The following is a 27,329-nucleotide window of genomic DNA, read 5'->3' as shown; positions in this document are numbered from 1 at the left end:
TAGGAACATTGTGAAATCATTGTGAATGATGCATATGCGCTGTAGTGTCATCTGAATTTAGACTTGCAGGGTGTTGTGAAATAGAACCATTTGAAAAGTAAATATTTCCTAAAGTGATTTGTATAAATTTTTGGTAAGAATATACTGGTGACATATTTTTTCATAGTTTTATTTTACCTCCAGCTTTCACAATGAAGTTGACATTTTGGAGCTCATGGAGTTAGAGGAATCAGTGAAGCTGAGAATAAAGGGGACAGTTGTCCTGTTTTGTTGTTATAGTCAGATCTTTGTTTGCCAGATAAATTTACTAAGAAAGACTAATGGTAAGTTACAGATTGAATGAATAGTCATAAAGAAAAAGGTCTATTTCTGTCTTCTTGGGCCATATTAAGTGTTTCAGTTGTACCAGATTAATCTACCTTTGATAATAAACATGTGTTTTATATCATTCAAGTGCAGTATTTTGTCAACAAGACTGGGAACTGCTTCAGAATATTTCCTTGATTCTTGTCCCCCATCCCTGGATTCTGAGAGGACTTTGAGGAAGCAGTCAGTGGTTTAAGGCTGTCAGAGAACAAAGACATGGGGTCCCATTAACGCCTAGTCATGCAGCCTCTGCAAGTACACTAATAGCTCTGTTAGAAGTGACCATGTTGCAACATTAGTTTGTAAATTTGGAATTTCAGTTACTACTTTTTATTTATAATTCTCTTACAAGCATTGCACTTATATTTCATTAGTGTACAAATGCATAATAGTACTTATATATGCAAATTAATAAATTACTCTAGGACAGTAACTGCAATTCCGTAGTTTTTATATCATTGGTTTAAAAAAAAAAAATAAGAGTTGGGAGGGAGAGAAATCAAAACAGGATGGGAGAGCACAAGGGACTATGGTGATGGTGCAGGCGTGAATGGGTGGTGGGAATTTTATGGGACTACACCTGAGAGGTGTTAGTCATGTGGTTTGTCTTTATCAACTTTATGCATCTGAAAGAAAAAAATACTAGACATTCAGAAAGAGCCATACCAGACGACCCTCTGTTACAGATGAACGTACCTGATAGAAAGATGTATCAGTTGGGCCTCCCCTGGTGGCACAGCGGTTGAGCGCTGGGCTGTGAAGCTGCCCACAGCCTTCACAGCACCGGTTTGATCCCTGGCCTCCAGTGAGGGTCCCACATGGCACGCAGACCTCTCCTGCCGCGCCCGCTGCTCCCCTCAGCAGTGCATTTCATCAGTCTGTCTGTCTTTCTGTTCCCCACTCTGGCTCTGTGAATTCCCTCACCCTCCCGCACTTCTGACTGTACCCAATGCTTGTATAAAAAAAAAAAAAAAAAAAGATGTATCAGCAATTTCCTCTTATCCAAAGGTGGAAGATGATGTAAGAAATGCACAAATAGAATAATTAAAATTTTTCTCATTATTCTAAGGAGAAACAGTTAAATGTCAATTGCAGAGTCAGAGAAAATCATAAATATTTAAACTGGCCCCCTGTAGGGTAAGTGAAAATGTATCAGGCTTTTCTGCCCTCCCGCCATTAGGCATAATGACAGATCCTTGCGGTCCTGAATGCATGCCTGATGGCGGGCACCTGGAGTAGGGTGTGGGCATCTGTAGATGGGATTCACCTGGGCTAAGGCTGGGCTTATAAGGGCAGCCTCACGGGGATGCCAAGAGAAGCAGAGCAGAACAGTAGAGCAAAGAAAGAGAAGCAGAGAAGCAGAAGCACGAGAGAACACCAGAGAGCCCAGAAAGCGTGAAGACTTGCTGGGGGGGTGGGGGGTGCTGGGAGGTTTGCCAGCCTCCTGGCCCCCCAGCACCCCTGCCTGCTGTGTACCTGGTAATCCCAATAAAAGCCTGAAAAGCCACCGAGGGCTCCAGAACTCTCTCCTCCTTTACCCTGTCTGGTCGGGTCAGAGAGAACCTGCTCAGTGGCCATCCTGCCACTACACCCCTATATTGGGATCACTTTATAGTCACATTACTTTGTGCCTTTTTTCCATATTCCCAATCACCTTGAATAAAACTGTTCTTTATCATTTGACCAATTTAAAGGTTTAGATAAAACTCATAAATCATATCAAAATGTATCTTTGAAACTTAGTTGTTTATGACTAAGTGTGGCAGTGGAGATCTCAGTTGAATTAGTTATGTATTTGTTGCCGTCATCAATATTATAAAATTACATTGAGATTAATACCTGAAGTCTTTGAAAATCCAGGATATTTCAGCAATAATAAATGAAACCACTGTTTTGTCTGTTTCTTATTCCTTCATCATGTATCTTTGGCCTGGGTCCTCTAGCTTACATATAAATATTGTTGCCAACTTTATGCATATTGAGTGATACTGCAATTTTACTTGAATTTGTTTCCCTGAGTAATGAAAACTGAGCATTTTATCATTTGTATATGGTGCTGAGTTTCCTCTTCCATGCATCTGTGTATATAATGAGCAAGGCAGATGTATTTTTTCTTCTATTTGAGTCTTTCTTATCAAGTTATAATAGCTCATGTTATTTCGTAGTAACTAAACCTTTGCAGTACTATTTTTTTCAGGCTTATCATTAATCTACTGACTAACCCAATTAAAAATATCAAATATTTCTGATTTTCTTTATAGTTTCTGTATTTTCCTTTGAGATTAAGATGAATTTCCTAGTTAAAAATTATACACTTTGTCTCCTATTATACACTTTTCTTGTCAGACTGTGTTGTGTTGATTTTAAGATTATGTATTTTCCATCTGGACTTTATCTTCTATATGTGTATGATGGGGCTTCATTTTTTTATTTTCTTTCCTCTGTATATCAGTTGTCATGCCACCATTTAAAAAAGTCATATCTTCCTCATATATTTGAACTGTCTATCTCAAATGTGTTCTGGATTTTGATTATGGCTTCTAATCTAATTCTGGATTCTCTGCACTATATGACTGACCTATTTGCCTCCATCTCTTTTTAATTTAAAAATTATTTTAGAGCCAGTTCTTTTTCAACATTTTGATGAACAACCATGTTTTTCAACATTGTTCCAAAAAATATATTACTGCAGACCCTTGAGTTTTTAGCATCAACAAAATAATTTTCTCATCTTTTCTAATATTCATGTCAGTTATTCTACTAGCATCATAATTTCATGTAGATGAACCAAGCAGTTTCAACTATGACAGCAATCAATAAAAATTTGTTCCCAAGCAAGAATCATAACCCTAGATCAGGGAGTCACTTTGGTATTGGGCGTGGTGTGATAACATACATCTGTAATGGTTGAATCCTAAACCTTATCAATGTTGTAAACTAATATTGCCTCAATAAGAAATTAATACAATTTAAAAATAAAGCTACATTTAAAAATGTTTGTTGCTGGTAGATGTATTGTGTTCACTGAAATAATTATTTTTGATTTTTAGTGCCCAAGAAAAGAGTATGATCAAAATCAAGCCATTTTCATATAATGTAGTACTTGAGTGTTATTTTCAGAAGCTCCACAATTAAAAAAACCTCAAATTTATGCTGTGTTTTAAAATGAGATTAATTTATAAAAATAATTAAAGATAAGAGGGTCTAGAGCATTGCCTGTGTTATAGAATCTACACAAATTTAATGCTGTTTAAGGAAATGCAGAGTGGTAGTACTTACAGTTCATGTCTTGTTCATTCCCACTGAATCTGACGCTGGCAGTGAGACCTATGATCTTTAAATATAATGATATGTGTTCTTCCTCTGTGATTGCTAATTGAAGAGAAATTCTTGATAATTGACAATTTTCAATTAACTCAAGGCACCTTAAATAGCCTATTACTTAAAGAATAGCAAGTTATAAACATTGAAACAAAGCATTGTGGTTAATTTTCCTTTATCCTAGTTTATTTTCTAATTAGAGCAGACATTAACATCCAACAAAAGGTAAAATTAATGTAATAAACCAAGGAATTGGTGGTTGTTGATAATCTGTGCAAAACAAAATGCTGAATAATGTGAACTAGAAGCATTTGCCAACAATAAAATTGTTAGAAATTTACTTATCTGTTACAAGCCTGTATTACATTCATATGATGTAATTACAATCTGTCTACTACCAGCTAGGATTCAGGGGTGGTTTACAATAATACAGCAAATGAACTAATGAATGATAAACACATAATTTGCAATTGGTGAAAGAGAATGGATAGAAAGATTCTACATGAAGTTTTAAAATCCCATTTGGAGATTGGCTATAGCAATAGAAAAGAAAAGTCAGATGGATATACCTGAGCAGCCAATAAAAAATAATAAAGGTGATTTGTTTTACAGTGTGTCTGCACACACATGCTTGTGCACGTGTATGTTGAGTGTATAATGGTTTCCTCTGTCAGCTGCTGGTGATTATCAGAGCATATGTTTATGTAATAATTCTGTGGAGCAACTCCATGGGAGTCAAAATGCTGTGGTCCAAGTAGAAAGGTTTTTTGGCTAATGGAAGTCCTGGGTGTATAGAATGACTTGCTAAGCAATAACTGTTTAAACTGCTTCAAGATATTCTGCAAAGCAGTAATAAGCCATTACCATGAGATTTTAAGAATATTGCTTAAGTTATTTATCCAGTGATGTTTTTCTGAATCTTCTTGAAGAATAACATGATAAAGATCTTGAATAATATTTAATTGAATGATTGTGATAGAATGAAAAGTATCTGAGTTCACAGCCACATTCTGGGCTTTTTTTTTTTTTTTTTTTTTTTTTACTACTTAATGCTTTTCCCTTTGCCTTTTCTTATTTGAAGAGAAAAAGAAAACAATGTACAGTGACATGTTCACTCAAAAAAAGCAATTAGAACAACAAAAGATCTGGACTTTTCTCAGATATGTGGGATTCTTGGATGCAGCACTACCCTCCAAAAATTAATTTTTACTAGATAGCCTTGGATCAAAATGATCAGGCCACATTATTATTACTGGACATGTGCCTTGCTGGTGCGCCCATGTGTCCTCCTGACTTGATTTTATTGTATGTCCAACTTAGTGTGATAAGAGAAATGAAGCAAGATAGCCATTCTGAACTCAGTTCCAGGTGCATTTTTAAATGATGCATTTTCCTCTTAAAAGCAGAAAAACTAAACTGTGACAACTTTAAGGAGTAGCAGATGTGTCAAAGTAACTAAATATAACTAAACTTGTATAGAATATATAACTAAACTAAATATATAACTAAAATATATAACTAAACTTGTATAGAAACACATATAAAAATTAAGGGATTGTGCTTTTATATATTTTAAAATTAAGTATAAAACAAAGGAAGTATCACAAGTCAGCATCACTAAAGGAAAATTTATTCGATAGTTACTTTAGCAACAAGACAGTTACCTGACTTAAATTTCAGACCATGGGAAAATGGTCCACTCCTAGGTATTTATCCAAAGGACTCAGAAACATTAATTCCAAAGAGCACCTGCACTCCTATGTTTATAGCAGCACAATTTACAATAGTCATGCTTTGGAAACAACCCAAATGCCCAAAAATAGATGACTGGATCAAGAAGATGTGGTACATATACACAATGGAATATTACTCAGCATTCAAAAAAGATAAACACATGCAATTTGCAGCAACATGGATGGCGCTGGAAGGGATCATGCTCAGCAAAATAAGCCAGAAAGAAAAAGAAAAATGCCGGATGGTCTCTCTCGTAGCAGGAATCTAGAAAACCTAAATAAAAGACCAGGAAAAAGAATAACTATAAGAAAGAACAAAATCAAAATCAACAAACAACTATGAATCAGAGACACACTTTGGGGGAGGGATTGGGGTCAAAATCAGGGGGTTGCAATTGTATGGGGAATATAAAAATAAAAAATGTGTAGTTTATTAAAAAAAAAAAAGAGTGGCAAGCTCTGTACAGGAAAACCTTCTGGTTCTGGTGCTTAAAATTGATTTATTAAGTGGAGGAGCCATAGGGAAAAGGATCTTTTTGTTACTCTACTATTTTTGGACATATTTGTGATCTTAGTAATATACAAGAATTTAGTGACAGAGAATTGTTTTCAAAAATAAATTTAGAACCTTACTGTATAAGTGCAACAAAATAAATCTTAGTGATTTAAAAAAAAATTTAAGGAAGACAATAGAAGAATGCTACATAAATATCTAATTTGTAGGATAATTTCCTCCATTAAAGTAATTAAAATAATGGAGGAAATTACAGCGGTCAAAATTATGTAATGTGGTAGATAAAGTACACTGTGTGAGACCATACTAAATCTGGATTAAAACAGTGCCTGTCTTCTTATTTCATACAAACTACATTTGCTATAATTGCATATTACAATTGGAAGCTAGCAACTGAAAGGTAGCTACAAGAAAAATATGTACTCTTTGGCTAAAGAGGAGATCAAGCTAAAAATGAAAGCTTTAATTCTAACCAATAACAAGCTGTATTGGATTCTGACTGTAAAATTAAGACTATCGGAGGGAACAGGAAGAAGGGGGGTGAGCAAAATGGGGAGGAGGCATATTGGGCAATGGTGGAGGACTATGGGTGCTTTGGTGAGGGGTGTAGTGTGGTGACATGTATCTGAAGGGTGTGAATCTATACTCTAAATCACTATTCAACTTCTAAATCACTCTTGATTATTGTCTACTGGTGGAAGCATGCATTATTTGGGAACTGAAACCTCTAAATTAGGAAGTCCAAATTTATGCAAACCAGAATTTCACAAGTGAAGCATTAACAGTAACTCCCTATCCCCCCACTATGACTCCCAGAAATATATATTTGGCTCTGACACAAATAGTATATGTTTGTTGTTACTTTGGGGGGAAAAAATCCCAACTTCAACTATTATTAACCAGATGACAACTTACAGAACGTTCTTTTGACCATTATGTCTTTTATAAGGCCAATTACTTTTTTTGATAGATACTGTTAAAGCCTGTGGATTTTGTTCTGGTCATTCCATGCCTTCATTCATATGTTGTAAATTAAGTAAGTGCCCTGTTGAGAAGCAGCAGATGCCTCACATGACTATAAGCTGGTGCTGGCAGAAGCATGGAAAAAAAGGAAGGCAAATCCATATAAAAAGTGAGTTCAAATTGCCTCTGTCTGCTAAGATTAAAGGCTTAATCTGCCTACTACCCATAATAGAATTGTTCTCCCAGAATGTAATGTCATACCAGGACTGGGGGTTGTCCAATTCTGCTGGCAGGAAAGACACTCAGAATAGTGACAGCTAGTTAGCCTTGGTGAAGTTAAGTGCATATCTTCCTCCTTGCCAGCCTGGCTATCTTTTCCACAAAGCAGTGCAAAGTGACTGGAGAATGAAACCGAATGATATCTATGAGGACAGGATTCTGACACAAATTTGAAAATATTACTCAGCACAAAAAACTTAGACCTCTTTTGTGATTATTCTAAGGCTGTCGGGTCCACTGAGCTATAACAGCTAAGTTCAGAATTGCTGGCACAGAAGCCTGAATGAACTGGAAGTGCTTGATTTGTTTTGCTCTGGGCTTTAGTTAATACCACCAATTTACTCTTAGTTTAGTTAGTAAATGAATCATCTCAAAAGAGCTAGATATTGTGTATGCTTCCACTATAATCCAAGGAGTCTATAAACATTATGCCTCTGTCCTTGTATTAGGAAAACAAGGTACAACGATTTGCCTTTTGCAATATTGTTGTGCACCCAGAACTCTCACTATTGTGGAAACACCTTGAATTTTTATTCATCTGTTTCCCACTTCTAACAATCAAGTGTTTTACCAGAGAGTCTGGGGAATTTGCTATTCTCTGATTTTAAGATTTTATTGGCATACTGTCCTTCATGTGGATGTCCTGTGGGATTGCAATGTGAGCAGAATTCCTACTAGCTAAACTGTAGCATAAAGACTTGATGCAGATACTGAAACTTATGTTCTCCTGACCATGTGAAAACAAAGAGGAAAAACAAAAGGTGAGCTGGTTTATACAGTCTCATTAATAATGAAAGGATAAAGAAGACAAGAAATAACTACTGTCCTTCTAGTTATAAAAGCTGTATATAAAAATTTTATAATATTAAGTTTTGGTGTTTATGAATTGGAACTCATATCCTGCTGATCAGAATGTAAATTAAAATTACTGTATTGGATGATCTGGTAATACTGTCAAAAGTACTATTAAATGTTTGACCCAATGAAGCCACTTCTGATAATTTTCCTAAAGATACATTGCATATATACATTTAGCAATATTTGTTTAAAGATGTTTATTTTTGCAAATATGCAATATATCTTTAGGAAACACATATATGATTCAAAATTGAACATCAGGATGCCAGTTTGAGAGAGTTCTACCCAACTCAAGACTATTAAAATTAATCAAGGTAATGAAAAAAAGATTTGTGAAGTGATTTCTTTGAAAAAAAAAAAATGCTACTCTCTTTACCATATACCTAATGAGGAGACTTTCACTGGGATCTGGATCTGGTTTTTGGGATCTGGAAATCTAGTTCATTTGGGCTGATTGACTGCTTTGAGTGGGGGTGCCAGCAGAGAACTGTGGTGCCCTGAAAAACTTAGTTTGCTTCCTGCAGATGCCATGAAGACCATGCTGTGGGGAGGGACAACATCAAGGGATAATCTTTGGTTTTGTTCCATTGAGCCACCTGGAGGACCACAGAGCCTAGCAGTAAGAATCTAGAAGTTTTCTTTTAGGCAGTTCAGGATATGATAGCTTGGTGCTTGGAAAAGTCATGAACAACTTAATGCTTCTCATTAAACTCTAAGATGGCGAAGTTTAACTGGAAGGCCAGCAACAGTGATTCTATGCATTTGAAAAAGAACATTTGTGTTTGTGACACAAAAATGTTAAATTATTTACTTTTTCTTCAAAATTACTTTTTCTATAAAATTAAAGAGTCAGTTGAGGGTATTGTCTTGGGTTCCTTTCAAAGGAAAAGAAGTGTGTGTGTACGTGTGCACACATGTGCGCCTATTGATACTTTGATGGTACTTATAACCACTCAGAATAGTGCATCCTGGATTAATTTATCAGTTTATCCCTCTCCTATAATTTTTTTTGATACTACTTTGGTTTGAGAATTTTAAAGCCCAGTAAATTCTGTGAGAATATTATTAAATCTATATGTTCATTATAGTTGATTACAAATACACTATGCATTCCAGCTTTCTTGAACAAATAATGTGATTTAATTCTTAACAAACCATTAATACTCAATGATAATTAATATTAATGAAATTTATTAATATTTATTAGCCTATAAACATTTTTTTTGTACAGTAATTATTTTCACAAATAATATAATGCTTGACTAAATGCATGGTTATCCATTAATATTAGAGTTTATATACTCTGAAGAATAGCCTTATTAATAAGTCATCAGAGTATTTGGCATGATAAAAATAAATACTATAACCAACCCTCCCATTCCAAAATGAAAATCTGTATACTTAAAAGTTCCATTTCTCCCACCATCCCATCCTTTTCCCCTTTCTGGTAACCATAATTTTGTTGTCAGAGTCTGAAAGTTTCTTTCATTTTGTTTGATTTTTTGCTTTGTTACTTTATTTTCACAAGTGAAGTCATCTTGTATTTGTCTTTCTCTTTCTGACTTACTTTCACCTGGCATAGTCAACTCAAATTCTATCCACATTGTGAAATCTGGCAAGATTTCATCTTTTCTTAGAGCTGATCAATATTCCCTATGTGTGATAAACCACATTGTCTTTACTCATTTATCCATCATTGGGTACTTAGGTTTCCATGACTTTTTTTTTTAAGATTTATTTATTTATTTATACAAGCACTGGGTACAGTCAGAAGCGCGGGAGGGTGAGAGAATTCACCAGAGCCTGAGCCGGGAACAGAACAGGCAGACTGACGAAATGCACTGCTGAGGGGAGCAGCACGAGGCAGGAGAGGTCTGCGTGCCATGTGGGACCCTCGCCAGCAGCCAGGGATTGAACCGGCGCTGCAGAGGCTGTGGACAGCCTTGCAACCCAGCGCTCAACTGCTGCGCCACCAGGGGAGGCCCCAGGTTTCCATGTCTTAACAGTTGTGAATAGTACTGCAGTGAACATACAGATGTGTATATCTTATTGACATAGTGTTTCATAGTCTTTGAATAGATACCTAAAGTGGGATGGCTGGATCATATGATAATTCTATTTTTAATTCTTTTGAGGAACTTCTATATAGTAATTGAAGGTTATTCTAAGAGAACACTGTGAGATAGTATGATCAGGTGCAGATTAAAGAAAAAAGATAGTTTATTCTCCTAATCCTGTCACAAGACAAAGAATACTTGGTTCAGGACTGTGAAAGATGAAGTGGAGATCAAAACATGATTTGAAAAGATGGTCTGTGTAAGGATCTGTGAGAACTTGTTGCTAAATTGCATGAGAGAAAGTTGACAATAAAGAATTAGAAATGGGAAAGGTGTGCAAAAGTCAGTCTGAGGGGAAGATGTTAAATTCTTTTTGAATTCTTTTTGGAAGCTATCATATTTGAGGTAAATAGAAAACGTGTCTACTTATTTCAATTGCAGTCATGGTTATGGTAGGCCCTGGCAGTCCCCGGCAGTCCTTCTGGGTGTTCTAAGAGCATTTGTTTGTTTGTTTGTTTGTTCATTTGTTTGAGTTTTAAAAACACAGACAAAATTTCCTTAGTGCTTCAAATAATTTCTTTGAAGAAAAGGATTGCTAAAATCAATCATGTCATGTAACAACATTTTGGAAGTCTGGTAGGTAGTTTATTCCCCTGTCTCATAAATCTATCTAGAATTTTCACTTGGGGTGGCTTTGGGACTGTGCCATGAATCTTCACTGTAGTTGGCTGTTGGAACAGCAAGGGTGATAAGAAAGCAGCTGCATGCAAGTGTTCACCTTGTGAAAAGATGGAAAATGTATGCACTGGCCCTTCCAGGGAGGCCTCATTGCTATAGCAGTTTATCCCATTACTAAATCCGTGCTGTGCTGAGATCCTCACATTCAGCTGCTGACCAGCAACGTGGTCCTCAGCTTTAATAGGGAGCATATGATCACTCCAGCTGGCAGGTGAAACTGTTTGGCAATGTTCCCCAGCAGTAAAACAAAAGATTTTCAAACATCAAAGCAAGGGGGGAAAACCTCTGTTATGAGGAAAGTGGTTTGACTGCATGTAAATTTTGCTTCATAAGAATTATTACCTCTAACTTGCCATGAAGGGAAAGGTACACTTAGAGAATGAAATTGTCTCAGATAATTTGTAAGCTGTCCATTCAGATTGATAAATAAATGGTAAATTATGGGCAATCTAATTTTGTGTTAAAGAAAGAACTGCAGCTTAGGTGTAAGTGGGGAAGTCTCTTTATTCAGTCTGAAAACACATACCAATAAGTGTTTATAGGCTCAGTTATGAAAATCTAAGAGTCTTCAATTTTATTAAAGAAAGGGACCTTAGAGATCTTTTAGCAAAATGTCATTTCACCATATGAAAAATCTGTGGGGCAGAGTGCTCACTACCTTGTCTAGGTCAGCCAGATTAAGAGTGGTGATTCAGGAATACTTTGGGTGTCTTGACTGTGATAACAGCATTCATCATTTTCTATTTTGCTACAAATTGTGGCTTGGAAAAGCTGGTTATTCTCTTGATCAATTCATTAGTATTGAAAAAGTGGCCAATAGATTTATAGGAAAAATAAATATATATGGGCATGATATTTCTCTGTTAACACTGAATTTATTTTAAAGTTAAATCTGTTTATATGTAAGCATAAAGATGGGACTACAGACATAGCTACCCACTGACTGATGCACATGAAAACGCACCAATTTCAAGAAACATGTCATTTGTTTCCTCTCAACTAGTCCAATGAGTTAAAATAATATTCCCTGTATGTTCTGGGTCTCCTTGCGTTTGTATTTCCCAGGTCAGGATTAGGACAACCCATTTCTCAACTTAAAATTGCTATAAAATGCTTCAGTACTTTCAATTCCTGTACTTAGTTCACTGCACACACCTAACAAAACAGTTGATCTCCCCTGATGGCCACAAGATGTGATTCCCTATACTACAAAGGCAGAAAATTAAAAATATTGGTGGTTTTATTCGGAGGACCAGAAGTTATCCTGGAAGCTTAGTTTAAACTAAGCTGCCTCTGTCTATCCAATTATTTTGTTAACCACCTAAATAATATCTGGTAATTGTAGGGGGCAGGAATGGACACGGAGCAGGTTTTTTATGATCCCATGCAGACGGAGTAAAGGAGGAAAGAATCCTGGAGCCCTCAGTGGCTTTTGCAGGCTTTTATTGGGATTTACCAGGTACACAGCAGGCAGGAGTGCTGGGGGCCGGGAGGTTGGCAGGCCTCCCAGCCCCCAGCAAGTCTTCACTCATCTGGGCTCTCCAGCGTTCTCTGGTGGTTTCTGCTCTCTGCTCTTCCATTCTTTCTTCTTTTCTCTCAGTTTCTGCTGGTGTCTCTGCGATGCCACCTCTAAAAGCCCAGTCTCAGCCCAGGTGAATCCCATCTACATATGCCTACACCCTTCTCCAGGTGCCCGCCATCAGGCATGCATTCAGGACCACAGGGTTCCGTCATCTATCCTGATGGCGGGAGGGCAGAAAAGCCTGTGATACTTTTCACCTTACCCTACAGTAATAAATCCCATTTTTGTGTGAGTACTCAAGTTTCTGTTTTCTGTAGGAAATAGGACTGTATTGCTATTCATTTTCCAACTATAACCTATGTCTTATAATTTTGAAATGGTTGTGGGAATTAGTGCTACACAGTTGTAGGGTAAGGAAAAAATGTCAGGCTTTTCTGCCCTCAGGATAGATGATGGATCCTTGTCCTGAATGCATGCCTGATGGCGGGCACCTGGAATAGGGTGTGGGCATAGGTAGATGGGATTCAGCTGAGCTAAGACTGTGCTTTTAAGGGCGGTGTCACGGGGACGCCAGCAGCAGCAGCAGAAGCCCAAGCAGAAAGCCGAAGCCGAGAAGCAGCAGAACGAACGCTAGAGAGCCCAGATAGAGTAAAGACTTGCTGGGGGCTGGGAGGCCTGCCAGCCTCCCAGCCCTCCAGCCAGCACCCCTGCCTGCCATATGCCTGGTGAACCCCAATAAAAGACCTGCAAAAAACCACTGAGGACTCTGACTCCTCCTTTATCTGGTCTGCATGGGATCAGAAAACCTGCACTGTGTCCTGTTCCTGCCCTTTACAACAGTGTTTTCAAATTTCATTGTATATATGGATCATCTGGGCATGTTGTCAATGGACTCAGTAGATTGCGGATCTAAGTGAAAATTGGGGATCTAAGATTCTGCATGTCTAACAAGTACCCAGTTAATGCTGAGGGTGTTGGTCCACAGACCAAACTTTGAACAGCAAAACTCTAAATTAGACTAATATCTAAGAGCAACTTTCACCTATAGAGTAGATATTATGCTTCAGCAAGCTGATGAGTTATTCTGATGGCTTTTATTATTTTCCCACTGTTAGAAACAGTGGACCAATTGTGACATACTCTCATAAATGTTTCCTTTTTTTTTTTTTTTTTTTTGCCCTTTTAGGAACATTTTTCCCCATATATCTCTTTTTATCTACCTATCCCCCTACCTACATGGGTACTTGTTAGAGAGGAGAGAAAGAACAATTAAACAAGTTCAGTCTAAGCTAAGAGGCATCAAAAAGGATTTACAAGATGGTTTGTTTTTATTATTTCAATGCACATATTCATCCTACCTACTTGTAAGTGACACGTATTTTTTGCCAATAGCTTATGATATCACATTTTCATTATAAAATAGCATCTGCTTCCCCTGAGAAGGAAAAATTCTCATATTTGAGCAGAGATAGTTCAGGTCAGATTTATAGATTTCCCCTAAGCATAATCCATGCTACCTGATTCCTGAGGTAGTTTGTGTCAACGAGCCAAGGATGTTAGGAGATCAGATACCAAATACTGTAAACCAAAAAAACGTTTGGATAGAACTGAGCAATGGTTTTTCTTCAAGGTAGTGGGGAGAGTGAGCAGAATTATAGGCTACTGGAGAGGAAAACAGAAATACAATTTGGGCAACTTAAAACTGGTGGGCAACTTAAAACATAGTCAATGTTGATTACCACAGAGGAACATTTGGATTTGATCTTAAGAAAATGTGGGTTTTGGAAAGGTTTTGTTTAAGATAACTTGATATTGGTATTAGGGAGATTAACTTGGCAACCTTCAGCAAAAGGTTTATTTTAACAAATATGATTAAATGAATTACAGAAATAAATTTAGATAAAATATTTGAAATCACATCCCATTTTTTGCATTGTAACATGAATTAGTAAAAATAAAGTGGAAATTTTAATTTATCAGTTAACTTTGAACTAAAATTTTAAAAATGTTAAAACATCTGGATAATCAGAATTTAAAAGTAATTGCTGAGAATATCTGCTTTGTCATTTCTCGAGGAAATCTCTCTAAATACAAATAGTAAACTTTGCTGTCCACTTTCCATTTTTTCCCCAAATTTATCAAATCACACTCATTCTGAAACAAGGTGTACTAAGCAATATCTGCTTCTGTCTCAAAGCCAAGCTTTTGTTCTATCCAGTGTTAGCCACTTAGGATATCCTGAATAAACCATGTAAATAACAAGGAGACTGTCATGTTGGTATTACATTGTCTGTCAGGTTGTTGCAGAAACAAAACCCAGGGACCTCCCTGGTGGTGCAAGGGGTTAAATGTCAGCACTATGAAGCTATCCACAGCTACTGCAGCACTAGTTTGATCCCGGGCCAGGGAGATGACCCACATGGCTCAACAGACCTCTCCAGTTTTGCCCACTGCTCCCCTCAGCAGGGCATTTCAGTCAGTCCATCTGTTCTGCTCCCCACCCTGTCTCTGGCGAATCCTCTCACCACCACCACCTCCCCTACCCCCGCACCTCTGGCCTACACCTCAGCTCTTGTATGCATAAATAAATATTAAAAAAAAAACCCTGAAATATAGTCCATGGCTTTGAATTCCCAGAGGGTTGTGTTCTATTGAAAATCATAATGAACCAAAATGTGTAATTGTCCATAGCTCTATAGTGTCACTTTTTGGCCAGTCAGAATAATTTGGAGAATTGTAGAAGATGGCGGTTAAATAAGTTAGTGACTGTGAGTGGTTTGGTGATAAGTAACCACGAAATGGAATGAATTAATCTCAATGCTCCTGGCACTACCACTGTCTACTATAAAACCATGTGTGGGGGCTTCCCCGGTGGCGCAGCGGTTGAGCGCTGGGTTGCGAAGCTGCCCTCAGCCTCCGCAGCGCCAGTTCGATCCCCGGCTGCTCCCCGGCCACCCGAGGAGGGTCCCACATGGTGCGCAGACCTCTCCTGCCGCCCGCTGCTCCCCTCAGCAGTGTACTTCGGTCCTTCTGCCTGCTCTGCTCCCCGCTCTGGCTCTGGTGAATTCTCTCACCCTCCCGCACTTCTGACTGTACCCAGTGCTTGTATAAACAAAACAAATAAATTAAAAAAAAATAGTTAAAAAAAAAACAAAACATGTGTGAATTATGAAGACCTAAAATGAGACCAGTATAATACTCTGGCCTTGACACTTTGCACTTTGATATGCTCATGATTTCTAAAAGTATGTGTATATATATATATATATATATCTCATCTAGCACTTTCAACTAAACCATGACACTTAATTCTGGCTCTGACTACTGGTTATTTCTCCCAGTTGGTTATGTCCTAGATATGCTTAAAATTAAGCTCATTATGAGCTACCACATACTTCCTGCTCATTCCAAACTCTCCATTCTCATAATTTCGCAGAATTGCAATGCTGCTTTCTAAATCTCCAAAGCTAGATATTTTTAAGTTTAATGACACTGTCCTCTCTTTTAATCCCCCTTAACTTTCCATTAGCGTGTACAGTTTCCAATGGCTCTTTTCCTATATTTAGAACTCTTTTTTAGTTTATATTGTCATTATCTTTGTTGACAACCTTCCTAAATCTCATAAGCAGAAAGATCTATTATAATTAGAACCCTAGCCCTGATGCTTGCTAGAGATGATGAGGCATTTAGATTCTGTTTTCTTACCTGTAAAAAAATATGTGGATCTCTGCCTTACAGAGTACTTTTGAGGGTTACATGAGATATTCTAGTTAAAACTCAGTATATCAGTCATAGTAGATTTACATTGACAGTTAACTCCATGTTTGTCATCATACCTTGCTCAGCTTGATCAAATGTCTAGCATATAGCACTGAATATATATATATATTATAATTGTAAATATTAATGTAATCATCATAATCTTCCTGCCTCCAGTCTTTTTTTTTTAAAGATTTATTTATTTTATGCACACAACAACTGGAGTACAGGCCAGAGGTATGGAGGGTGAGAGAACTCTCCAGAGACAGAGCAGGGAACAGAACAGGCAGAATGACTGAAATACACTGCTGAGGGGAGCAGCGGGCGAGCCAGGAGAGGTCTGCTGCACCATGTGGATAGCTCCCTGGCCAAGGATTGAACTCATGCTCAAGTAGCTGCAGATAGCTTCATAGGTTGCATCTTAATCCCTTGAGCCACCAGGGAGGCCCCCTACCTCCAGTCTTATACACTAATATTCCATCTTCTCACTCTATCATCAGGGTCTACAAAAAATACTAATATATCTCCTTTGTGCTCCATAGTGTCCTTACCCTCCAGAGGGACTTTTGGACATATATAAATACCTTTCATTTGAGCTGGGCTTTAATTCCACTACTCACTGCAAACTTTTTTACACTAAAGCCAAGGAAAAATCTATATTTCCCATCAAACAACAAAAAAAGATTTTCTATTTCATGTCTTTATTAATTGTCTCATCTCAGTCTGACAAATGCTAGCACATCGTTTAAATTCCACCATGGTAAACTACTACTTTTTATATAACCTGTGTCTCCCCAAGCAGAATTATATGCTTTCAGAACAGACAATTATAAATCAGAGACATCCTGCAGGGGAGGAGGAGGGAGAGGGATCAGAGGGAGGGAGGGAGGAGCACAGCGGACTGAGGTGATGGTGCCCGGGTGCATTGGGGAACGAAACTATGGGGACTACACCTGAGGGGGTGGGGGGAAGCAAATATTGTTTAAAAATGAGCAATGATGTAAAAAATAAAAAAATAAAAATAAAAGAAACAAAAAACAAACCAAAAAACCCAGAATTATATGCTTTCTACTTCATTACTACAATCTTCTCCTTGTACTTCAGAAACCCACTTTTAAATCGTTACTTAAATATATTTGTTGAAAAAATGGTTTGAGGTATTAGGAAATTATAGAAACTTATTATGATTGATAGAGATACACAGATAGTTATATTTGCCACATACACTTTTTAAAATCTACATAATCAAATTAATACAGGATACCCTCTTTTTCTGCAGTTTCTCTTTCTGTGGTTTCAGTCACACAGAGCTCAGTCTTGATCTGAAAATACTAAGTATCATAGAGTAGTTTGAGAGACACAGACAGACAGGCAGACACAACACATTCAGGCAATTTTTATTACAATGTTTTGTTATAATTGGGCTATTTAATTATTATTGCTCTTAACTCCTCACTGTGCCTAATTAATAAACTGTATTCTGGGTATGTATGTACATGAAGATCAGAGTATTTATAGAGTAAATTATTTGGTAATATCTGTGGCTTCAGCCATCCACTGGCGTCTTATAAGTCCCCACGGATAAATGGAGGTCTGGGGTACTATTCTCATGTCTGTGCTACTCATTTCTCATATGTGGAACATGTATTGAAAACTGTTAACATTTATCAGGAAAACATATTTGTTTTGACCTTTCCATAATTACTAAGTCTTCCTCGGGGCAAGCAGTACATTTGCACATTGCATGGATGTTATAAATCTTGAGACTTTAAAACAGCAATCATTAGTTAATTTACAGTGTGCTAGTAAATTTGACATGGACCTCAGCTAGAGTTGTCACTCTAACAGACTGAATTTTATGCTCAGTTTAAAACATGAGATGCAGATTTTAGTGATTTGGAAAAAAAAAAAAAAGCTGTGATTTTAGAAAAGCCAAGATTAAATTCTAGTCTACCACTTACTGGTTATATGATCTTGAACACATTCCCTAAACTTTCAGAGGTTTATTCCCTATAAAATGAAAATAATAATGGTGCCCACATTAAAAAAAAAAAAGCTGGGAGTATTAACTGAGGTAATATGAGTTAAGTTTTAAACTTAGATTGTACAAACTTCTAGCTATATAAGAATACAAGATGAACATGGGCCACTTTTAACATCAATATGCTTAGCAGGACATAGAACAGGAACCAGAATTGTCATAATTGTAGCATGAGACTTTCCTCATCTTTTGGAAATTCTAGAAATTTATGCAGTACATCTCAAGTGGAAGGAGTTCAGGGTCATGTAGTTATAGGACATGCATTGGCTTATCAGCTTCATGCCTCACAGAAACTGATAGATCTTGAAGCAATCCCATTGTTGTAGTCTCAGTGTCTCTACAAATGACAAGCCCCATTCCAATACTGACACATTCAGGAAATCCCAAAGTGGTGACCTCCTATAAGGTATTTATAGTTGCCCTCGTGTTGGTAGAATTTATTTTAAAAGAATCATTTTATTGTAAAAATTATCATCTAGTAATGTAGCTTGCATCCCAACTTTTTTATCAGGTTACCAGGGTAACTGTAATTGGAGTCAGCTCTCTGATGGTGAAATTCTCCTCAAAAGGCTAAAAAGGAGGGGGGGGCGGAGCAACATGGCGGCGAGGAGACACTGCGAGTAAGATCTCCCATTAAAAAAAGTTAATAGGGAGGAAAAGCGGCAGGTCCCAGTGAGAACTGGGACACGGAAGATAAACGGGTGACGCCAGCGAACTGCCTGAAGAAGAAACTGGCCATAAAAGAGGACTAGAAGGGAGGGAAGCGCAGAACCATGCTCCCCTCCCCCGCCCACAGAGGCAGCACTCTCCGACCGGCAGAGAGGAGGAAAACAACAAACCAAAACGGCCCACAAGAACAAACGACGCAGCAAGCAGGACTGTGAGTGGAAAGGAACTATTGCAGCCACCACACCCCGTGAACGGGAGCTGAGGCGAACCCTGCAGGATCCGCCGCGGTGGTGAGCGAACGGCTCCGGGCGCCATTAGAGAAGAACAAAGACCCCGGGAGAAGCACACACAGCCCGGGCTGCCGGTAAGCTGGCGCGGAAAAGCGGAGTGCTCGGCGCACTTGAAAAGCAAGTGCAGACCTGGATCGCGGCTGCCCAGGTCTCTGCGCCTGCGACCTAGGCTTGCGGGGAGACGAGCGGAGGTCCTCACTGAGGTGAAGGTCCCTCCCTGAGTGAGCAGGAACCAGGCGCCCAGGCACGGGAGCTGTGCAAAAGGCGCCATTCCCGCGCCACTGAACTGGGCTACAGCCCGCGTCCTGGACCTGAGGGCTTTGAACTGAGACCTGGGGCACGAAAATTCGGGGCGTGGTTTCCCCACGACGGTGGGGCACAAGGCAGACACAGCACCCCAAAGCTGTTGAGGTGTACCCTACCATTCCCGCTCTGTTCTCTGTCCCACGGGGTGGGGGGAGGCGAAAAACAGCCCCCAAGGACAATAGGAGAGATCTCTGGCGCCACCTAGCGACCAGGAAAAAAAAAGTCACTAACACCCTATAAAACAGGACATTTCTTAAGACTGCTTGAAAAGGGCAGAAGGTTTCTGGAGGACCCAGTGGCCAGCCGGAAAGTTATTCCACGCCAGGCCCCTTACGACCAGCAGTCTGAGCCCACAGAGGGAGCAGGCACCCACGTCAGGGGCAGACCGGGTGCGCAGAAGAGTGTGCCTGAAACCGGAGGCGCAGGGACTGCATCCCGCTTCGCCATTTGAGAACAGGGACATTTCTTCAGTAAAAACTGCCTAAAACCAGCAGAAAGCTCCCCCAGAAGACAGAGATGGCTCCTGGAATAGCCAGAGGGGAGCGGAGAAGTTCACCCAAGATGTCAGTCAGTCCGAGCAACACAGTGTCCCAACGCATACGACAAATTAGAAAACAGACAGTAGGGAGTAGAAGAACCACACGCAACCTAACAACTCCTCAGGAAAGAAGCACACCACAAAAAGAAAACCACTCCCCAGATTGCAACGACAGCAACTTGGAAGAACTTCTGAGCCTTCCAGAAAGAGAATTTAAAATTGCCATGATTAAAAAAGTGATAGATCAGAAGAAGGAAATTGAGTCCCTAAAGAGGGAAGTAAGAGAAATGCAGGAGATCAAAGAATTAATGGAGGAACTAAAGAACTCTGGGAAAAGCAATGAAAGCAGAATAGATGAAATGGAAGAACGACTAAGTAATCTTGAAGACACAGAAATAAAAAGAGCCAAAACAGAAAAGGAAAGAGAAGTACGAAGGAAAAAGAATGAAGAAAGACTTCGGGAACTATCTGACTCCATGAGGAAAGGAAATATAAGAGTTATAGGAATTCCAGAAGGAGAGGAGAGAGATGTAGGAACAGAGAAAATATTCATGGATATAATTGAAGAGAACTTCCCAAATGAGAAGAAGGAGCTGAAAATTGATATACAAGAAGCAAGAAGAACACAAACTTCCACGACGAAAGGAAAAACACAGCAAGACACATAATAGTAAAGTTCCCAAGAATCCAGGACAAGGAAAAAATAATGAAGCTGACAAGAGGGAAGAAACAGATAACATTCAAAGGAAAACCAATCAGGCTGACATCAGACTTCTCTGAAGAAACACTACGGGCAAGGAGAGAGTGGAGGGACACAGTCAACAGACTCCAAGAAAACAGATGCCAACCAAGAATACTCTATCCTGCAAAGCTCTCTTTCCTCCATGAAGAAAGAATATGGACCTTCCCAGACAAAGAGAAACTCTGGAATTTCATTACGAATAAACCCCCACTCCAAAAAATACTACAAGGAATCCTAAAGCCAGAACCTCAGAGGGACGAATAACAACGAAAGAAGACCAAAAAAAAAAAGGTTATTAAAAGAATAAATAAAATCAAAGGAAAGACAAACATAATGGCAAATACAGATGCTAACATATCAATATTAACTCTAAATGTAAATGGACTAAACTCTTCAATAAAAAGACACAGAGTTGCAGCCTGGATTAAGAAACAAAACCCAACCTTTTGCTGTCTCCAGGAAACACATTTAGCTACAAAAGATAAAAATAGGCTCAAAGTCAAAGGATGGAAAACAATCCTACAAGCAAATGGGCCAAAAAAGAAAGCAGGAACAGCTATACTTATATCAGATAAAACAGACTCAAACTCAAAAAATAAAAAGAGACCCCAATGGTCACTACATTATGATTAAGGGGACAATACTTCAAGAAGAAATAACACTCATTAACATATACTCACCAAACGAAAGAGCACCAAAATATATCAGACAACTGTTGTCCTCTCTGAAAACAGACATCAGAGAAAACACATATGTAGTGGGAGACTTCAACACACCACTATCAACAATGGATAGATCAACAAGACAAAAAATAAGTAAAGAAACTAAAGCTCTAAATAAGGACCTAGAGCATTTGGGCTTAACAGACATCTATAGAACACTAAACCCAAAAAAAACGGAGTACACATTTTTCTCAAGCGCACACGGATCATTCTCCAGGATCGATCACATACTGGGGCACAAGACAAAGATCAACAGATACACCAAGATTGAAATCATACCAACCATCTTTTCTGACCACGAAGGCATCAAACTAGAAATAAATCATAAAAAGAAGGCAAGGAACTATCCTACCTCATGGAGATTAAAAGCCACACTACTGGAAGACCACTGGACTAACGAGGAGAGCAAAGAAGAAATTAAAAAATTCTTTGAATGAATGACAAGAGGACACCAATATCCTAAATGTATGGGATGCAGCAAAAGCAGTAATAAGAGGAAAATATATAGCAATAGAAGCTCACATCAAAAAACAAGAAAGAACTCAAAGAAACAACCTAATCTCGAAGCTCAAAGATCTAGAAAAAGAACAACAAAAAAACCCCAGAACCAGTAGAAGAAAAGAAATAATAAAAACCAAAGCAGAAATAAATGAAATTGAAACTAAAAAAACAATCCAAAAGATCAATGAAACCAAGAGCTGGTTCTTTGAAAAAATAAATAAAATAGACAAACCCCTAGCCAGGCTCACAAAGGAAAAAGGGAGAAAGCACAAATACACAGAATCATAAATGAAAGAGGAGAAATCACAACGGACACAGCAGAAATCAAAAGAATAATCAGTAACTACTATGAACAGTTATATGGAAACAAGTTCAACAATCTAGAGGAGATGGACAAATTCCTACAACTCTACAATCACCCAAAGCTAGATAAAGAAGAAATAGAACACCTAAACAGACCAATTACAAGCAGCGAAATTGAAATGGTAATTAAAAACCTCCCCAAAACAAAAGCCCAGGACCTGATGGATTTACAAATGAATTCTACCAAACATTCAGAGACGAATTAGTGCCTATCCTTCACAAACTCTTCCAAAAAATTGAGAAGGAAGGGACAATACAAAACACGTTCTATGAAGCCAATATTACACTAATACCAAAACCGAATAAGGACAACACAAAAAAGGAAAACTATAGGCCAATCTCCCTAATGAACACTGATGCAAAAATCCTCAATAAAATTTTAGCTATCAGAATCCAACAATGTATCCATAAGATAATTCACCACGACCAAGTTGGATTCATTCCAGGGGCACAAGGATGGTTTAACATCCGAAAATCAATCAACGTTATCCAACACATCAACAAAAAGAAATATAAAAACCATATGATAATATCAATAGATGCTGAGAAAGCTTTCGACAAAGTGCAACACACCCATTCATGATAAAAGCCCTTGAAATTCTTGGGATACAAGGAACATACCTCAACATCATAAGGCCATCTATGACAAGCCAACAGCCAGTATCATTCTCAATGGTGAAAAGCTGAAAGCAATTCCATTAAGATCTGGAACAAGACAAGGATGTCCACTCTCACCACTGCTTTTCAATATAATACTGGAAGTCCTAGCCAGAGCAATAAGACAAGAGAAAGACATCCAAGGAATCCAAATAGGAAAAGAAGAAGTCAAACTATCACTCTTTGCAGATGATATGATAATATACATAGAGAACCCCAAAATCTCCACAGAAAAACTAATTCAACTCATCAATCAATTCAGTAAAGTGGCAGGATACAAAATCAACACGCAAAAGTCAGTAGCCTTCCTATACACAAACAATAAATCTGAAGAAGAAGAAATCAAAAAAACCACCCCTTTTATTATCGAAACAAAAAAAATCAAATATTTGGGAATAAATCTACAAAAGAGGTAAAGGACCTATACAAAGAAAACTATAAACACTGTTAAAAGAAATAGAAGAAGACACAAAGAAATGGAAAGACATCCCTGCTCATGGATTGGAAGAATAAACATTATTAAAATGGCCATCCTACCAAAAGCAATATATAGATTCAATGCTATTCCAATCAAAATCTCAATGGCATTCTTCAAAGAAATAGAACAATTATTGATGAAATTCATATGGAATCACCAAAAACCCCCGAATAGCCAAAGCTCTACTGAAAAAAAAGAAGGAAATGGAGGCATCACACTCCCAGACTTCAAACTATACTACAAAGCCATAATCATCAAAACTGCATGGTATTGGAACAAGAACAGACATACAGACCAATGGAATCGAATAGAAAATCCAGAAATAAACCCACAGATTTATGGTCAACTAATCTTTGACAAAGGAGCAAAGACTATGCATTGGAGCAAAGAAAGTTTGTTCAATAAATGGTGCTGGGAAAACTGGGTCGCTACATGCAAAAGAATGAAGCTTGACCACTACCTCACACCATACACAAAAATCAACTCAAAATGGATTAAAGAACTAGACATAAGACCTGAAACCATAAAATACATAGAAGGAAATATAGGCGAAACACTACGGGATTTGCACATCAAAGACATCTTTACAGACACATCACCCAAAGCAGTGATAGTGAAGAGAAAGATAAACAGCTGGGACTACATCAAATCAAAGAGCTTCTGCACAGCAAAAGAGACAATAACAAAAACAAAGAGAAACCCCACCAACTGGGAGAACATTTTTGCACCCAACACTAATGATAAAGGACTGATCACAAAAATCTGCAAAGAGCTGATGAGACTCAGCAACAACAAAGAAAATAATCCAGTCAAAAAATGGGCAGAAGAGCTAAAAAGAAACTTCTCTGAAGAGGAAATGCAAATGGCCAACAGACATATGAAAAAATGTTCAACATCACTTGTAATCAGGGAAATGCAAATCAAAACTACCATGAGATACCATCTCACACCAGTGAGAATGGCACATATTAAAAAAACTAGCAACAACAAATGTTGGCGAGGATGTGGAGAAAAGGAACTCTTGTGCACTGTTGGTGGGAGTGCAAACTGGTCCAACCACTATGGAGAGCTGTGTGGAGATTTCTGGACCTACTAAACATAGAGCTTCCATATGATCCAGCAATTCCACTCCTAGGTATTTACCCAAAGGACACAGAAACATCAATTCCAAAGAGCACCTGCACTCCTATGTTTATAGCAGCACTGTTTACAATAGCTAAGCTTTGGAAACAACCCAAATGCCCAAAAATAGATGACTGGATCAAGAAGATGTGGTACATATATACCATGGAATATTACTCAGCTTTCAAAAAAGATAAACACATGCAATTTGCAGCAACATGGATGGCACTGGAAGGGATCATGCTCAGCGAAATAAGCCAAAAAGAAAAAGAAAAATACCGGATGGCCTCACTCATAGCAGGAATGTAGAAAACTTAAATAAGGGATCAGGAAAATGAATATAAGAAAGTGAAAATCAAAATCAACAAAAAACTGTGAACCAGAGACACTTTTTGGGGGTGGGGGGGGGGGGAGGGGAAGGATTGGGGTCAGAATGGGGCGTTTGCAATTGTATGGGGGAATATAAAAATAAAATTTAATATTTAAAAAAAAAAAAAGGCTAAAAAGGATTATTAATCCTTTTTCTATACATAGTCTACCACTTATGAACTTAATAAGTATTACCTGGAGGAAAACAAGTGCATCTGCACATGAAAACAATCACATGAAGGATAAGAAATGCATCTAAGAGAAAATTAAATATGGAGAATTTTGTAATATGATTTACAGAGGTCATTTATTTTGCCTCATTTTCATAGGTAGAGTTATTAGTATAAGAGTGAAACTTACTCATCATAGAAGTTTTGCTCTATGGTTAGTGATGTACCTAATGCATCATTAATACTCAACCAGCTACATTTGAATAAAACTGGGCTTTTGTTTCTCTCTATTGTTACAAGAAAAACAGAGCTGACCCAAAGGGCCTTTTTACCACTACACTCACATGATTCTCGTCTCCAGACTCAATTCAGACAAATTGGCTGATGCTTTGAGCTCTAATTGTCTTTTGGGAATGCAATTTTCATACAGATGCCCTTAAAATTAAGAGGATGGAATGTTTGTTGTTACATTACAATGGACCTGCCTCTCTGTATGGTTAATTATGAGAGTTAAATATAGCGCCTGAGTGATAAGACAGAATTATCAGTGCATTTTCCCATGGCATCTAATGACTCTGTCATGGTGACTGGCTGTTCATGTCTTGTAAACATGCACTGTTGGTTATTGAAAATGGGCAAGAGTTCAACTAAAAATCAACCAAGGTCTTCCAGTTCCAGGAAAGTCCTCAGAATGTGTCTGCCTTTAGTCATTGACTTCTATGGCATCATCTTCATTCTCTTGTATAGATCATTGCAATCTAGAATCCTCTGTCCTTTAGATTCAAGTAGGGAAGTGTAGACAAGAGTTTGAACATAAATACTTTACTCAAGAATGAGTATTGAAGGTCTATCTAGAGCATATGTCTACAGAAATGTAGATTAAAACCTTTATATTTTTTTTGTTTATGATGCATTTAATTACAATAACCCATATGTATTTTATGTATTAAAGTATGAACTGGAATAGTTAATATATTTGAATAAGTATTCCTCATAATTGTGACAGCTAAAGTTTCAAATGCCATTAAAAATAAGGTTAAGCATATATAAAACTACTCTTTCTTTTCAAAACAGTATTAAGTTAGCTGAACATTTTTATTTAAATCACTAAACAGAATGGAGCATATGTTAACAGTTCTTGGTTTCTGGTTTTCTAAATTAAAACAAATCTGGAATGAGCAAAATGAACAATATGGTAAACATAGTTTCAGCTAATTTTACTTAATCCCCTTTATTTTCTGTTTCCTGTGAAAACTTCTTACCAAATAGGAGAAAATGCAAATGTTAGCTTTGAGTCTCACTACTTTTACACATCATAAGTGTTGATGTATTTTCAATGAACTGAGATTACATCACCAAGTAGAAATAAAAATGCCCAAGGTGATTTCACTCGAGTGGAGAAGACAGAGTTCATAACTGCCTGTGCGTCTGTGATGAGAATATCAATGTTTTTTTGCAGCTTTTGCCAGCAAGAGAAGCTGCCAATGACCTTCCAGTCCTGTGTGTTCACCAAAGAGTGCCAGGTGTCGGAGTGGTCAGAGTGGAGCCCATGCTCAAAAGCCTGCCATGATGCGGTGTCCCCTAAAGGCACTCGCATAAGGACACGGATCGTCAGGCAGTTTCCTATCGGCAGTGAGGAAGAGTGTCCAGAACTTGAGGAAAAAGAACTTTGTGTGTCTCAAGGAGATGGACTTGCTCCCTGTGCCACGTGAGTAAATAAAGGACCGCAGCCTTTGCTGCCCAGATCTCATTCATTCAGCTGTCTGATTTCAACTGGATAGTAATTTGAGAAATTAGTGACTTTTATAAATTGAAGTAGAAAAATAAAATATCTCTTTACAAACACTGTACTAGACACAGATTGGTTTCACTGCCCATGAGTATCTTTCACAAGTTGTTCCAAATATCCACAAAGTAAGATTTTAGCAGCAATTCTGTGTTTTCTGTAATAGGCGGTAGCAAACCTTTTCTGTCCAGAGATAGAAAATATACATATTAGGCTTTGTGGGTCCCATGTCTTACAGTGATTCACCTTAGCCATTAGAGCTAGAAAATATGTAAATTAGTATGAATATGCTCCAGAAATGGTGAGAGGTTGAATCCCAACCTTGCACCATCTTTGTCAACCCCCATTCTATAAGGTAAGATACACCTTCAAAATACTGCTTCCTGTTGCTTATTGAGCAAGTCCCATTAAAATTCAGAGCTTGTATACAAATCCTATTGAATAGAATAAAATACCACATCAAAA

At 37.9% G+C, this 27,329-nt stretch overlaps 1 protein-coding gene across 1 annotated transcript in view; it reads left to right on the top strand.

The window, feature by feature from the left end:
* THSD7A (thrombospondin type 1 domain containing 7A) overlaps nucleotides 1-27,329 on the top strand; it is a 420,185-nt gene that overhangs the window by 192,045 nt on the left and 200,811 nt on the right. Inside the window, exon 3 of the mRNA XM_054692399.1 lies at nucleotides 26,538-26,786. Within this exon, the coding sequence (XP_054548374.1) occupies nucleotides 26,538-26,786 (249 nt within the window). The remainder of the gene's footprint in view (nucleotides 1-26,537; nucleotides 26,787-27,329) is intronic.

This window comes from Talpa occidentalis, unplaced genomic scaffold (assembly GCF_014898055.3).
Source record: "Talpa occidentalis isolate TD23 unplaced genomic scaffold, MPIMG_talOcc4v2.1, whole genome shotgun sequence".
NCBI classification, from domain to species: Eukaryota; Metazoa; Chordata; class Mammalia; order Eulipotyphla; family Talpidae; genus Talpa; species Talpa occidentalis.
This window is presented reverse-complemented; position numbering and strand designations above follow the sequence as displayed.